The sequence below is a fragment of the Bombina bombina genome, chromosome 3 (assembly GCF_027579735.1).
Source record: "Bombina bombina isolate aBomBom1 chromosome 3, aBomBom1.pri, whole genome shotgun sequence".
Lineage (NCBI taxonomy): Eukaryota > Metazoa > Chordata > Amphibia > Anura > Bombinatoridae > Bombina > Bombina bombina.
In genome coordinates this window covers 563,365,251-563,378,938 of record NC_069501.1, presented here as the reverse complement: position 1 = coordinate 563,378,938, position 13,688 = coordinate 563,365,251, and the positions used below count along the sequence as shown (strand labels likewise).

General features: G+C 38.5%; 1 protein-coding gene across 3 annotated transcripts in view; it reads right to left on the bottom strand.

Annotated features, from left to right (window-relative positions):
- SCMH1 (Scm polycomb group protein homolog 1) overlaps nt 1-13,688 on the bottom strand; it is a 70,667-nt gene that overhangs the window by 27,564 nt on the left and 29,415 nt on the right. For all 3 annotated transcript variants that reach the window (XM_053707098.1, XM_053707099.1, XM_053707097.1), the window contains 2 exons: nt 13,008-13,067; nt 6,007-6,077 (listed from right to left, as the gene is read on the bottom strand). In XM_053707098.1, coding sequence (XP_053563073.1) covers nt 6,007-6,077; nt 13,008-13,067 — 131 coding nt within the window. The remainder of the gene's footprint in view (nt 1-6,006; nt 6,078-13,007; nt 13,068-13,688) is intronic.

Genomic DNA, 13,688 nt, shown 5'->3' with positions numbered 1-13,688 from the left:
ATGGGGAGATGCGGCTGGTCTCCCGGGTGACAAATGGGACTTAAGTACAGTATATCTCAGGGTGCAATCTTTAGTGACCTCTTGCTATGGAGGATGGTAAGAGTTACTGTTAATGGTTACTCCCCTGACTATATAGCCAAACGGCAGCCTACAATCTACACACTATTGAACCCTCTAGACTTTATCCCAGGAACACTGTGTCAACACAGAATTGGCATAGGATAAAGGCCTCATATATATCTGGGATATGCAGTCTTTTTGTTTACCTCTGCTTTGTTTCCCTTAATATTGAGCTAGTACTCTGAAAGCTAGTGACTATTTACAGCTGACCTGCAGTTCAATCCACTTTCTCTGGGCCCCCGTTGAGGCAGAGACAGTCAGGTTTATGTGTGTGGAGGATTCAGAGTCAGTTTATTAAGTCACACTTTTAAGTGTATATATGCTGATCACTTTGGTTTGATTGTTGAGTTAACTTATGTTGTGTTCTATTTGACTACCAGGACCTTGTGTTTACATCATTTAATAGGTGGTTATCAGATCACACTCTGCAAATCGTTATTTTGCTCATATATGAAATGTTGGGATATAGAAGTCAAAACTCATTGGTTAGCTATGTATATTGCATTCCCATATATGTATATAATGACCACCAGAGAGCCCTTTAGCTTTATAGCCGTATTCAAACTAGAACCAAGCATATATGCTTTTCTCACCCCCTTTTATCTTTGTATTCCTATTTTCATCTCAACCAGTAAGGGGCTACACATCAGTCTAGAACTAATTTTGACCATATTCAGCCATACTCTATTACTTGAAATGATTATAGGTTCTGGAACATACAGCTATGCAGTTTTAGATACTAATCAAATATATAGGCAATTATGGAAACCATAGCTACATAATCTTATTCTGGACTAGCCGGTTGATTTAGATGACAATCACCCTGGGCCCTACTAGTCATTAGGTTCAGTAGGCTATTAAACTTATTATAATTACATAGGGAATATAAACAGACCCTGCTAGGCTACTAGTTTATTTTATTTGGCCCATCTATTACCCTATCCCTTCCGCAAAAAGGGGGATAAGTTCTCACAGCCGTTTAATTTACTCTACAACAAAATAGTTAACCACAATTTGTTTTAATCTCCTCTTGTTCCCTATATATCCTGACAGCCTCTATAGTATACATTGTCTTCTTTTAGGACATCAGAGTGGCTTTGGCCCGCTGTATTTACACTATATTCATTATACTGTTTCAATTATTCAGGTCTGAAAGGACCACTCAAATTCTACTTATCCTCTAGATTATATAAGCTTTATTAGGTCCAAGAGTGACCGTAGGTACCATTTGAGGAAACAATAGAAGAAAATAGAGGTTCCAGATGTCTACCTAACAATTTCTTTTGTCATCTTAAAGGGCCAGTAAACCTAGGGAATAATGTGATATAATTCTGCACATAGTGCAGAATTATATAACATTAGCTTTGCTCCAGATTTCAAAAGTGAATAGTTAAAAAGATATCACGCAAAGAAAACAGAACACTGCTCTTGGCTCTACTGAGCGGGTCTGTTTTCTTCTCCTAAGCGCATCTGGGCACGCTGTCTAATCACAGCCGGCCCAATCGCGCTGTTAAAATCGATGTAGCTCGCTCCCGCTACCAGACCAGAGTGGGAGCGTGGTACATTGATTTTAATATCGCGATCGGGTGCACTGTGAATAGACAACGTGCTTTTAGCTTTTTTAAAGCGCCCTCTAATCTTATTTTATATCTTTAGCTTTTTTAAAGCGCCCTCTAATCTTATTTTATAATCTACTCCTCAAAATATACACAGGTATCAAATTCTGTCGTAGAGGGACCACCCTCCAAAAATTCAGATTCCTACATAACTAGGTAACCCTATTTAATTCAAAACAACCGGCACCTATACCCCCAATGGCTGGGGCGCTCACCACCTCCTATGACCCAGACAGTATAGAGACACTTCTCTCCGCAGTCACTCGGTCAGGAATAGGAAATGGAAACCGTGACCACTCCCGGTCACATGGTGCGCAATGCAGGACCCCCCCCTGCTAAAGTGAAAGCGCGCCAAGTTTAATAAAACTGCGCCACTCTCAAGAAAAAAAGGCAACCTGTACGTTCCATATCAGCCTATGAGCCCAAAGCATCTCACACATATAAAGCAGCAAAAATCACATAAAACAAATATGATTCACCCCCCCCCCCCCCACTGTTCAACAATCCCCCTCAGGAAATATTAACCCTTGATTCCATAAAGATAAAGGAGTTCCACTGTGACCCTGTCTTCTAGCGTTAACATACGATTTAAAAATTAAATGATCTTACCGGAATCTATGCCGTGGAACAGAAACATGGTCCTTCAAGTTTAACAGACTGCAGCATCGCTTCCGACATGGACTTGAGTGATAAAAAGCAGGCAGTGAAACTCATCAACACTGATTGCTTAGGAACTGTTAATATGAGTCTGTTTGGGTTCGCAGAAAGACTCCCCCTGCCTCTCCAGACTAACTTTCATCAATGCTCTCACTTAGAGGCTGACAGGACTACTTAAAACTCCAGTCCCATTTCGAAGGGTAGATACCCTTCATAAGGAACTACTCCGAAATCTACTGACACTTCTCTGCCAACCTCCTGTGACGAAAGGAAAAGAATGACTGGGGGATAAGGGAAGTGGGGGAGGTATTTAAGCCTTTGCCTCCTCCTGGTGAGCGGGTTCAGCATTTCCCACAAGTAAGAAATGCAGCTGTGGACTCTCCCTGTATTAAGGAAATATTTTCTTTACATAGTAACGTCCTCTTAACACATGAGGAACAGAATTGCATAGGTTCCACAATCTGTGCTTCTAAACACAAAAGACAATCATGCAGAATCTTGCTCTACATCAGACATGATGCTATCGAATATAATTTCCACCTGACAAGAAATTAACAGCGATTGCTAGGTAGCACTGCCACTTACTAGCTGAGGTATATGATTTAAAGCAGTCTTTCAATAAAAACCCTTAATAAACAACCGAGCGATAGTACGCTCAAAATAATCAACCTCAGGGAACGCCACACCTCAGTCTTAGCTGAGTCGCCTACCTGCTCCTTAATCTGACTGAGCTTCCTCACAATGAACAGCCAGACTCCAGATAATAGCTCAACTTATTTGCAGCCGATACCGCTCCATCTTCTACTAAAGTCGACAGTGTCACGTGATCGGGAACAAGCTGCTGCGCCCGCGATGTCGTGAAAGTAACCTACTTCCAGGTACGCCACTTCTAACGTACTGACAATGTCTCAACACACAGCCCCTGAGGAATCAATAGCGGTTAACGAAACCACTGCTAAGTTGACAACAAAAAAATCCATAGATCATAAACTCTCTTTACTAAGAGCAGCCCAATAGCAGTAGCTTTTCAAAGAGAATATCAATAAGTCTCCACCAGAAAATGTCTCTAATAAAAATAATTAACCCCACACAAAAAGGTTAACATAGTCACATTGTATGCAGTGCCTGCTCCATGCCCCGACTAATCCTTACTTAAGGATTACCTTGTCCCTTAATGAAATATATGCAGGAAAATATTTAAGTGCTTAAACTCCCCACCTGGAAGAAAAAGCACTTACCTGCCAAGTCTGCTGTCCGGCATGTAGACAGCTCACTAGGTATGCAAGGACACAGTTCCTCACAGAGAAAGAACAGAGTAAACCTACTCTAATTTTTATATTAGGGCAGCAAAAATGTCAGGAAAACACAGTAGGGCCCACCTTACAAGTTTCTAACTGCTTGACAACCTCCTGTATAACCCTTATGGAAAAGATTAACATGGAGTACGGCTAAAACCAATAAACTGGCTTGTAATAAAATTTCCATTTTCTTCAGACATCAAAACTTCACCTCCTCCATGAACGGAGGCAAAGATATTGACTGGGGTTTGTGGGGAGGGGAGTAATACTTAACAGCTTGGCTGTGGTGCTCTTTGCTTCCTCCTGCTGGCCAGGAGTGATATTCCCAACAGTAATTGAGGACGCCGTGGACTCACCATATCTTAGGAAAGAAACAATGTTTTACACAGAGGCGGCCAGGAGGGGTTATTAAAACAAGTTTTTAAAGAAGATATTGCATTTACAAATGTAATCATTTTATAATTCAAAAGGAATACGCAACAATTTGAATAATACGAAAACTTATTGCTCAATTTACCATAATTTAAAAACATAGCTGAGATTAATAAGTACAGCTGTTTCAGTCTTGTTAGCGCATGATCGCTTCCCAGCTTTCAGAAGCTGGTATACGCCACCTAAACATGTCTCAAGATAAGTTATGAGGAAAACCATAGAGCAGAGGTAGGTATCATCATACTAAACCTCACTGTGAGAGGAGGCTTTCCCAACACCTTTGCTCTCTGTGGGAAGCATCTGGCTATTTGAATCAGTCCATTATATGTAAAATGCAGTGAAATTTACCTCTGCAGACTGCAATCTTGCCTGTTACACTTTCAGAACTACTAGAAGCTGTTCTTCCCTCATCACAGGTGCCAGCAGTAAGATCAACATAGGAGTTTTTCAATGGAAGAGGATTAGGAGTTTCCATTTGTTCTACTGTTCTTACCTTTCTAGAGACAACAGTTGTCCATCTCACTTTTTCAGAGACCCCAGTCTCTGGGGTAGACCTGAAATAGGTCTCTTCCACCACAGGGTGACAGACAGGAGTTACTAAACCTGGAGTAGGTCTCTCCCACCACAGGGTGACATAGACAGGAGTTACTAAACCTGGAGTAGGTCTCTCCCACCACAGGGTGACATAGACAGGAGTTACTAAACCTGGAGTAGGTCTCTCCCACCACAGGGTGACAGACAGGAGTTACTAAACCTGGAGTAGGTCTCTCCCACCACAGGGTGACATAGACAGGAGTTACTAAACCTGGAGTAGGTCTCTCCCACCACAGGGTGACAGACAGGAGTTAATAAACCTGGAGTAGGTCTCTCCCACCACAGGGTGACATAGACAGGAGTTACTAAACCTGGAGTAGGTCTCTCCCACCACAGGGTGACAGACAGGAGTTACTAAACCTGTAGTAGGTCTCTCCCACCACAGGGTGACATAGACAGGAGTTACTAAACCTGGAGTAGGTCTCTCCCACCACAGGGTGACATAGACAGGAGTTACTAAACCTGGAGTAGGTCTCTCCCACCACAGGGTGACATAGACAGGAGTTACTAAACCTGGAGAAGGTCTCTCCCACCACAGGGTGACACAAAAATCAATTACTAGGGCTGGAGAAGGCATCTCACACCACATGGTCACAAAGTATTTGCAAACAGGAGAATAGGATACAGAGTCTATAACATCTAACAAAGGATTACACAGACTTAAAGGGACATTCCAGCCAAAATTGGAATTCACATGGATACATTTCAATTTTGAATATAAGAATTTTTGTAATATACATGTATTAGCAAAAATGCTTCTAATAAAAGCTATAGCTGTTTCAAAAGTATATTTAAATATGCACCATACACCAGCATTTTAAACACAGCACTTGCTAAGAGAGCCTAAAGTGCTTGTACCATCTGGTAATGACTCAATTAGTTAATTGCGGGCATGATACAAGCCCCACTGCTGCTCTGAGCAGCTGCAGTATTTAAAATGCTGGTGCACTGAGAGTATCCAGCTACGCTTTACATGCACGTGCAGAGAAAAATACCAAAAAATAACACTAAAACAGTGGTAACTTTTACTAGAAGTATTTTTGCCAATACAAGTATATTGCAAATATGTTTGTATTCAAAGATGTAATAAATCTATGTGCATTTAAATTTTAACCAGTATGTTCCTTTAAGGAGTTATAGGATGATGAGTCTCTCCAACCCACCATAAACGGACAGTTACATACATAGTGTTATGGAATATGGAAGGAAAACTTCTTCAGATTGACATGGCACATGGATCATCTTTTACTTGAGCCACTAAAGTATATCACATAAACCCGCACTGTTACCTGTCTAAAGCAGTGAGGTGGAGCTGGCTGGGAACCCGTCTCCTTCAGGTATTTTTCCCAACTGAAGTGACCTGCGAAGAATAACACTCAGATAAGCTTTACAAAAATAATACATTATTACAGCTGCAGAATAAATTATGCAAGTAGAGCAATACCAATATTACTGGGGGAAAAAAACATTTAAATTTAATCCTGTGAAATAAATAAATATATATATTAAAAATATGTTTTGGCTATAAAATCTGTGAAAACGCTTTGTTAAATACTAAAACCTTAAAGTGGCAAAACTTAAAAAGGAGCATTTGGAAAAAAAAGATGTAGGAAGGGTACAAATATAATATTTTAGGTATGCAACAAAAATAAACTATGCAAATTTTTCTGCAAAAAAAGATTTGGGTTGTCAAAATATTCACAACAATATGTTTGGGTGCACATTAGTCACATCATCTGTTATCTAATTAACTTGTATTTGAACAATGTATGTTTGCCCAGTTTTGTTTTTGTGCCAGTTGTTGGGTTGGTGCCCTGTATTTTGCTATACTTTAAGTATCCTATTATATAAAAGGCCAAGTTTGTCTGAAGCTGTCATGCGCAGTAGAGACAGCACGAGGACAAACACACCTGGCCTTACCTGACATGCTGTTGTGGCGAAAGTGGGCATGACCGGACGGGAGCGTGGGCGTGGTCGGATGGGGTGGGGGCGTGGTCGGGCGGGGCCGTGGGCGGTTGAGAATGTGGGCGTGGCCGTGTGCGGTCTGTGCAAGAGAGAGGGAAGAGAAATAGAAAGAGGGGAGAGACAAAAAGAGATAGGAAAGAGCTAAAGAGAGGGTGAAGAGCAAAATAGAGGGGAAAGTGCAGAAGTGAGGGGGAGAGAGAGCAAAATAGAGGGAAGAGAGGAAAAAAAAGGGGGGAGAGAGAGCAATAGAGAGGGGGGAGAGAGAGAAAAAGAGAGGGGGGAGAGAGAGCGCAATAGAGAGGGGGGGAGAGAGAGCGCAATAGAGAGGGGGAGAGAGAGAGCGCAAGGGGTAGGACTGCTGTACTGCAAAAAATGGCACGTATGAACGGGCTTTAGGACTAGTATTATATAAATAGTATAGAATAAACCAGAGCTTTCCAAACTTTTCATGTTGGTGACACTTTTTAAACCTACATCATTTCACGACACAGTAATTCAGTTGTACTAGCAAACAGGAGGTTAAACTAACTTGTTTTAAAAGACACGACACATACATAAATTATATAATAACAAAATGTATATACAAGTAACAGTAAGTATCTGCGAGAATTTAAAAAAGTTTAATAACACCAATAGCTACTTACTAGTTTAATGGGATGTATGAGGTTGATGGGATAAACAGTTTCTGAATATTTGGTGGAATATTAGATAAAGACACTCGCATTTCATCATCAAGCATTTTTAAGCTTCCACTTCCTATCCATATATCAAAAGCAGGAGCAGCAATGCACTACTGGGAGCTAGCTGCAAAAAAATCCCACTGACTTCTGACTTCAGCTCAGCGTTTAAGCTGCCACCCTCAGAGTTCTGCGAGTCCAACTGACTACTGCCCGCGCTGCAAACACACTGCTGTCCCACTCACTGACTACACTTGCAGTCACGAGCAAATTAAGGAGACTACAAGTGCAGTCAGGAGTCAATGTGCCGCCAAATCCACCAATGATAATAGTTTCAGTTCCCACTGAGCTGTGCCAATTGGTTAAGATGATCTGTGACCCACTAGGTATCAATCACGTGTCAACCATGTGATATGTGTAGCAGGCAGGTGGAAAGTCAGAAACTAAAAAACAATATAAAAAAAAAATGAAATTTAAAAAAAAAAGTGCTGAAGCAGGGACACACCTACACACTGCTGCCGACACACTAGTGTGTCCCGACACACAGTTTGGAAAGCACTGGAATAAACAGATTCACTCAGCCTGCCACTAGGTGTCACTAGTCTGTTTTTTTTTAAGCAGCAGCACTGAAATACACCTTTTAACACTTCAGTATTAGGTCCTAAAAGATGTTGTTTTCATGGATGATACAACTTTGAGACAAAATTCACAAAATCAACAGTATTACTAAATCAAGAGCAAAAATCTAGTGACATTAAAGGGACAGTAAAGTCATAATTAGACATTCATGGTTTAGACAGAGCATGCAATTTTAAACAACTTTCCAATTTACTTCTTATTTATTTTGCTTTCTTCTCTTGTTATCTTTTGCTGAAAGGTTTATCTAGGTAAGCTCAGGAGCAACCACAAACCTAGGTTCTAGCAGCTGATTGGTGGCTGCATATATATATATATATATATATATATAAAAATCAGGAGACAGCACTCACTGGTCTTGACAATACTGGATTTATTCAGTGACTGAATAAATCCAGTATTGTCAAGACCAGTGAGTGCTGTCTCCTGATTTCCATATTCTAGCACCCTGGCATTTGGAACTAAAGTGTTAGTGAGAGTGCACTTGCCAATACCTGCTGTGTGTGTGTATATATATATATATATATATATATATACACATATACATATATATACATATATATATATACACACACACACACACACACACAGATTGTCATTGGCCCACCCATGTGTTCAGATAGAAACCTGTAGTGCATTGCTGCTCCTTCAACAAATGATACCAAGAGAATAAAACAAATTTTGATAATAGAAGTAAACTGGAAAGTAGGGCTGCACGATTAATCGCGGATGCGGTTTTAAAAGAGTACGCAATTTAAAAAAACAAAATCTTCAGATCGTCATGAAAACGGAGGCAGAGAGGGAGGATGAGAGGCGGACCAGGGTGTGCCCGTGGGCGGACCTGAGAATGCCCACAAAACTACCATTTTGGAAGAGATTGAAGAGTGTGTGGGAGTCGTCTGGGAGTGTTGTGGCGGTCGTCAAGTGGTGGTGTGGTGGTGGGACAGCTCAAAGTTGTGAGCAATAAAGTGAATATTGTAAAAAAACTTTAAAGTGCCTTACTGATTTTTTTTTATTTTTTTTTTTTAACTTCTGTGACGCTTAACATTGAGTTTGATTACATATTACAATACTACAATATATTTTATTTATAAATGTTCATTAAGCGTTGCTTGTAGGATGTATTGTGAAGTGAATTGTAAAATATAATATATTCAACATAATATTACCAAAATACATATAAATATTATCTACTACGTACTGCTCTATCTCTATCATCTATCTAGTAGATAGATTATAGAGGATGAATGATATATAGAGTTATTTATTAGATAGATAGATGATAAATGTAATATTATATTTATTATTTATTTAATATATAAATTTAGCTGAGTCAAGTGTAGATTCCCAGAAGATGGATCATCAATCATCAGTAGTAGCACACAGTGGTGCAGTGCACAACAAGTTTTTTTTATTTTTATATTTTTTCCTCTAATTATAAGTGTTAACTTTTATGCTCCTAGAGTGTATTGGACATTGAGAAACATGTAAAGTAAGATTCTGTAGTGTTAAATAAACGTTTTATTGAAAAATTAAGGTGTTATAGTCATTTTTAATAAAATCGTGATTAAATCGCAATCACATTTTTTTTTTGTTTGTTTGTTTTTTAAATCGCAATTTTATTTTTTCCCCCATATCGCCCAGCCCTACTGGAAAGTTGTTTAAAATTGTATGTTCTACCTAAATCATGAAAGAAAAAATTATGTAATATTCAAATTAAAAAAAAAAATTTAATCTACAGCATATATTTGTAATAGTATTGCTAATGCTCTCTTTACAAGTAATATTCGAACTATGCAATATTTGAATTCGAAAACTTTTAATCTATATATTTGTAATAGTATTTCTAATGCTGTCTTTAAAATTTAATATTCAAATTAAGCAATATTTGAAATAGAAACAGTCGAATTGATATATTTGTATCTATTATGTATCAATTTACTAAGTTGACTACCACTTGAACTATTGAACTTCTGAATAGTATTTGTTAAATGAATGTTACATTTGAAATTTCAAATGTGGATATTAAATTTCATTTTAAACATTCGAAAATGAAAGTATCATTTGATTACCAAAATGTAATGGTTTTTCATTCTTATCAACATACAATTGTCCAAACGAATGTCTACAGGACTATTTGTTCCACCAAATGAATTTAAATATCAGCACATTCGCCCATCCCTACTACTATGTGGGTAGCTTGAAATAAACAAAACAAAACAAAAAAAGCCTAGATGGATGGCGGTTTTGAGCCCAGTTACACTTCTCTGGAAATAGAATGAGCCGTCAAAGACAAAATCCTTGTAAATAAAGAGAAATTCTGTAACTCTATTGTAGTACTTTTGAGAAGGTGCAAGAAAAGACACCCTTGATCCTAATACAGCAAAATGCTGTGAGCAATTTATTGCTGAGTACCAGCACTTTATACAAAGAGTGAAAGACTGAGTGTTGAGTTCTAATAACCAGTGTTATATTTTACAAATAAAAAAATCCTCTTAAAACTTTTATCTTTTCATTGTGCAGTTGTCAGATTATATATACTGTGTGTGTGTGTGTGTGTGTGGGTGTGGGTATGTGTGTGTATGTATGTATGTATGTATGTATGTATGTGTGTGTGTGTGTGTGTGTGTGTGTATGTGTATGTGTATGTGTATGTATATATATATATATATATATATATATATATATATATTTATATATATATATATATATATATATATATATATATATATGTGTGTGTGTGTGTGTGTGTGTGTGTGTGTGTGTGTGTGTGTGTGTGTGTGTGTGTATGTGTGTATGTGTATATATATATTTGATCAGACAGATGGCTGAGATGAGTTGACAGAGATCTATATTAAAGTTCTTCTGGATTAAAATGCTACCAATACTCAGGAGGGGATATGTTAATTATTCCACAGACTGCTCCTTGAACATTTCTCATTGTCCATCTCTTGCACTTTTGATCCATATCCCAAATTTCCTCTAGATTTCTTTTTTATTCCTCCCTTTTTAAATCTGTGCTCGATATTTTAATCTTTTGTGGTCTATGATTATTGCTTTAGTTGCCAGAAGAATCACAGCACTGATTTGATTCTTAAAGGGATACTGAAACAGTTTTTTTTTCTTTCATGATTCAGATAGGGCATGCAAATTTAAGCAACTTTGTAATTTACTCCTATTATCAAGTTTTCTTTGTTCATGCTCTGTCTGAATCATGAAAGAAATGGGGTCCAGTATCCCTTTAACACAAAGGTAGGGAATTGAAGAGACAACAGGAATAGACAGCTGAGCCATGACAAATGCAACAGCCAAACAGCAGTGGCGCATGGCTGTTCAGTGGTACAGAGCACAAAGGTGATAAATGCCTCACACCTCTCCTCAACCAAAGAGCAGGGTCAGAAAATGTCCCCTCTATTTATATTATTACAGACTACAATATATATATGTTTCAGTGGTTTGCCACTGTCCCTAGACAGTACACTATCTAAAGAAACAAAATGTTCAAACAGTCAAGAAATGCAACCCCAAAGCAGACAGCGAGTTTTCAAGAGGTTAAGGCTGTTCTAAACATACTTTAATGCTGCTTTCTGATGGATTAAAATACTGCTACCTTAAGATGAAGCAAAAAAAAAAACAAAACACAAAACCCACAAACAGCAACTTGGTTTTCTATTGTATTGGAGTGGCCATAGGATTTCTAGCTGTTCAAATATACTTTGTTCTCTTTGCATCCTTTGCTGAAAAGCAGGTAGGTAGGCTTAGAAGTGTGCACGTTTAGAGCACTGTATGGCAGCATTCTTGCAAAATTGATACCCTACAATGCTCTAGACACATGCATACTACATACCTAAGTACTGTCTTCAACAAAGAATACTGTGAGAATTAAGTACATTTTATAATAGAAGTATAAGGCAACAAAAAACAAAGTTAACTCTTTTAGTGGCTGAACCAGTATTGCAGAGAATGAGCAGCTCCTAAAGGTAGTTAGCTTAGCAGGATAATAAACAGGCCAGAGGCTCAGTCCAAAACCCGGCGTCAGAATGATAAGGCAAAACAATCATGTAGTTCCAGGTACAATTCCAAGGTTTAAAAGCCAGAAAGTCAGCCAGGTCACCAGATATCTTAACAGGAGGGTTAACCAGATCACATAGTCCAGAAACTGCAGATAGGTCAGGAACATGAACAGTTTGGACATCATCATACGAGAATAACCAAGCACTGTATGAGGTCCATTATAGCCTTTTAACACCTGCCATTAAGGCTTAGCGCAAAAAGCAAGGCCCAAGGTGATCTTAAAAAAAATCATAAAAGGAGAACTAAGGAGCACACTATACTTTTAATTAGAAGCCTGATGAACATGGAAAACTTCAGGGAGCCAGGCGTACTGATACAAAATCATTTAGTGCAGCCCCTGGCTCCTGCAGCAGCAGATCCCATTCCATTAGCGCACCTGGGACACCTAGGGGTTTGATCAGAGGGTGTCAGTGCACTGAGCTAACTGTCCCTCTTTACACACAGCGCAACTCTGACCACGCTGCCGCAGACACTGGGTAAGAAGAGAGAGGCTCCAGACTCACTGTCGGATCTAACAACTAGAAACTTTAAAAAAAATTAAAAAAAAAATGGTATGCTCTGTCGGAATTCTGATAACATTTTTTAAGTTGCATGACTCTTTTTACATAAGTTACAGGATAACTGACAGCCCTAGGTGGCTTTGAATTTAAAAATGTCACTCTCTGCCATGCAAGACAAATCACACAGCGCCCTCTGATGGAATTGAATAGAACTTTATACTGGTTACAAATCTGTGGTGTAAACCACTAAACACAAATTAGTCATTTTTAAATCACCTTTAAACCGCTTTAGATGTGAATTGTAAAATTCAATAGCCTATACATCACAATGTGAATTTTCCATTTTTTGTGAATTGCACATATGCTATTATATAGACTGCATTACCATATGTATATGCTTACCATGAAAAAACAATGTTTATATAAACCTGGACATACCTTGATGTGTGTGGTTATCTGATGGGCGACCATGTCTCCTTCCATCCTTCCAGTCAGATGCTAAAATAATAAAAAGATGATTTCTTAGTGATTGTGTTTGGCTTCAACTTATATTGTTAATAATATTATTTTTACGGCTTAATCTACTTTTAAAAAAGCCCTTACAATTTCATGAAAATTGCCTTAAAGGGGCAGTAAATATTCAGTTATAGGTAGTGTGTGCCTAACAGATAGTGTTTATCTATAAATAACATTTGTAAGTGCTATAGAAAAGTAATATTTTAGCTTTAAAAATTTCTCCAGTAAGACTCCCAATTGGCAACCCCCAAGTTGGTACTTTTTCCCATATATCTAGCAGAAAAAGGTATAGCCAAATGGAAGCTATTAGCTTTATTTTGCCTGTGTTCCTTCTCTGCTTGTATGCCTGGCTTCCTGTAAATGTGACTGCGCAAGCGATGTCTGTCTGCTTTGACAAGGCAGGAAGAATCCGGATCATGCGTAGTAGGAAGGGAACGGCATGCCCAAGAACGTTCTCATTGGCTGCTGTATATAAAGGAAAACTGTGTAGGATTATGGATAGCCTATAGAAACCTTACTGGAGTCGTTTAAAAGGTAAAAAAAAATCCTTTGACATGGAGGTTATGAGTGTTCTTTACAGCTAAAGAGTATCTATAAAGCAAC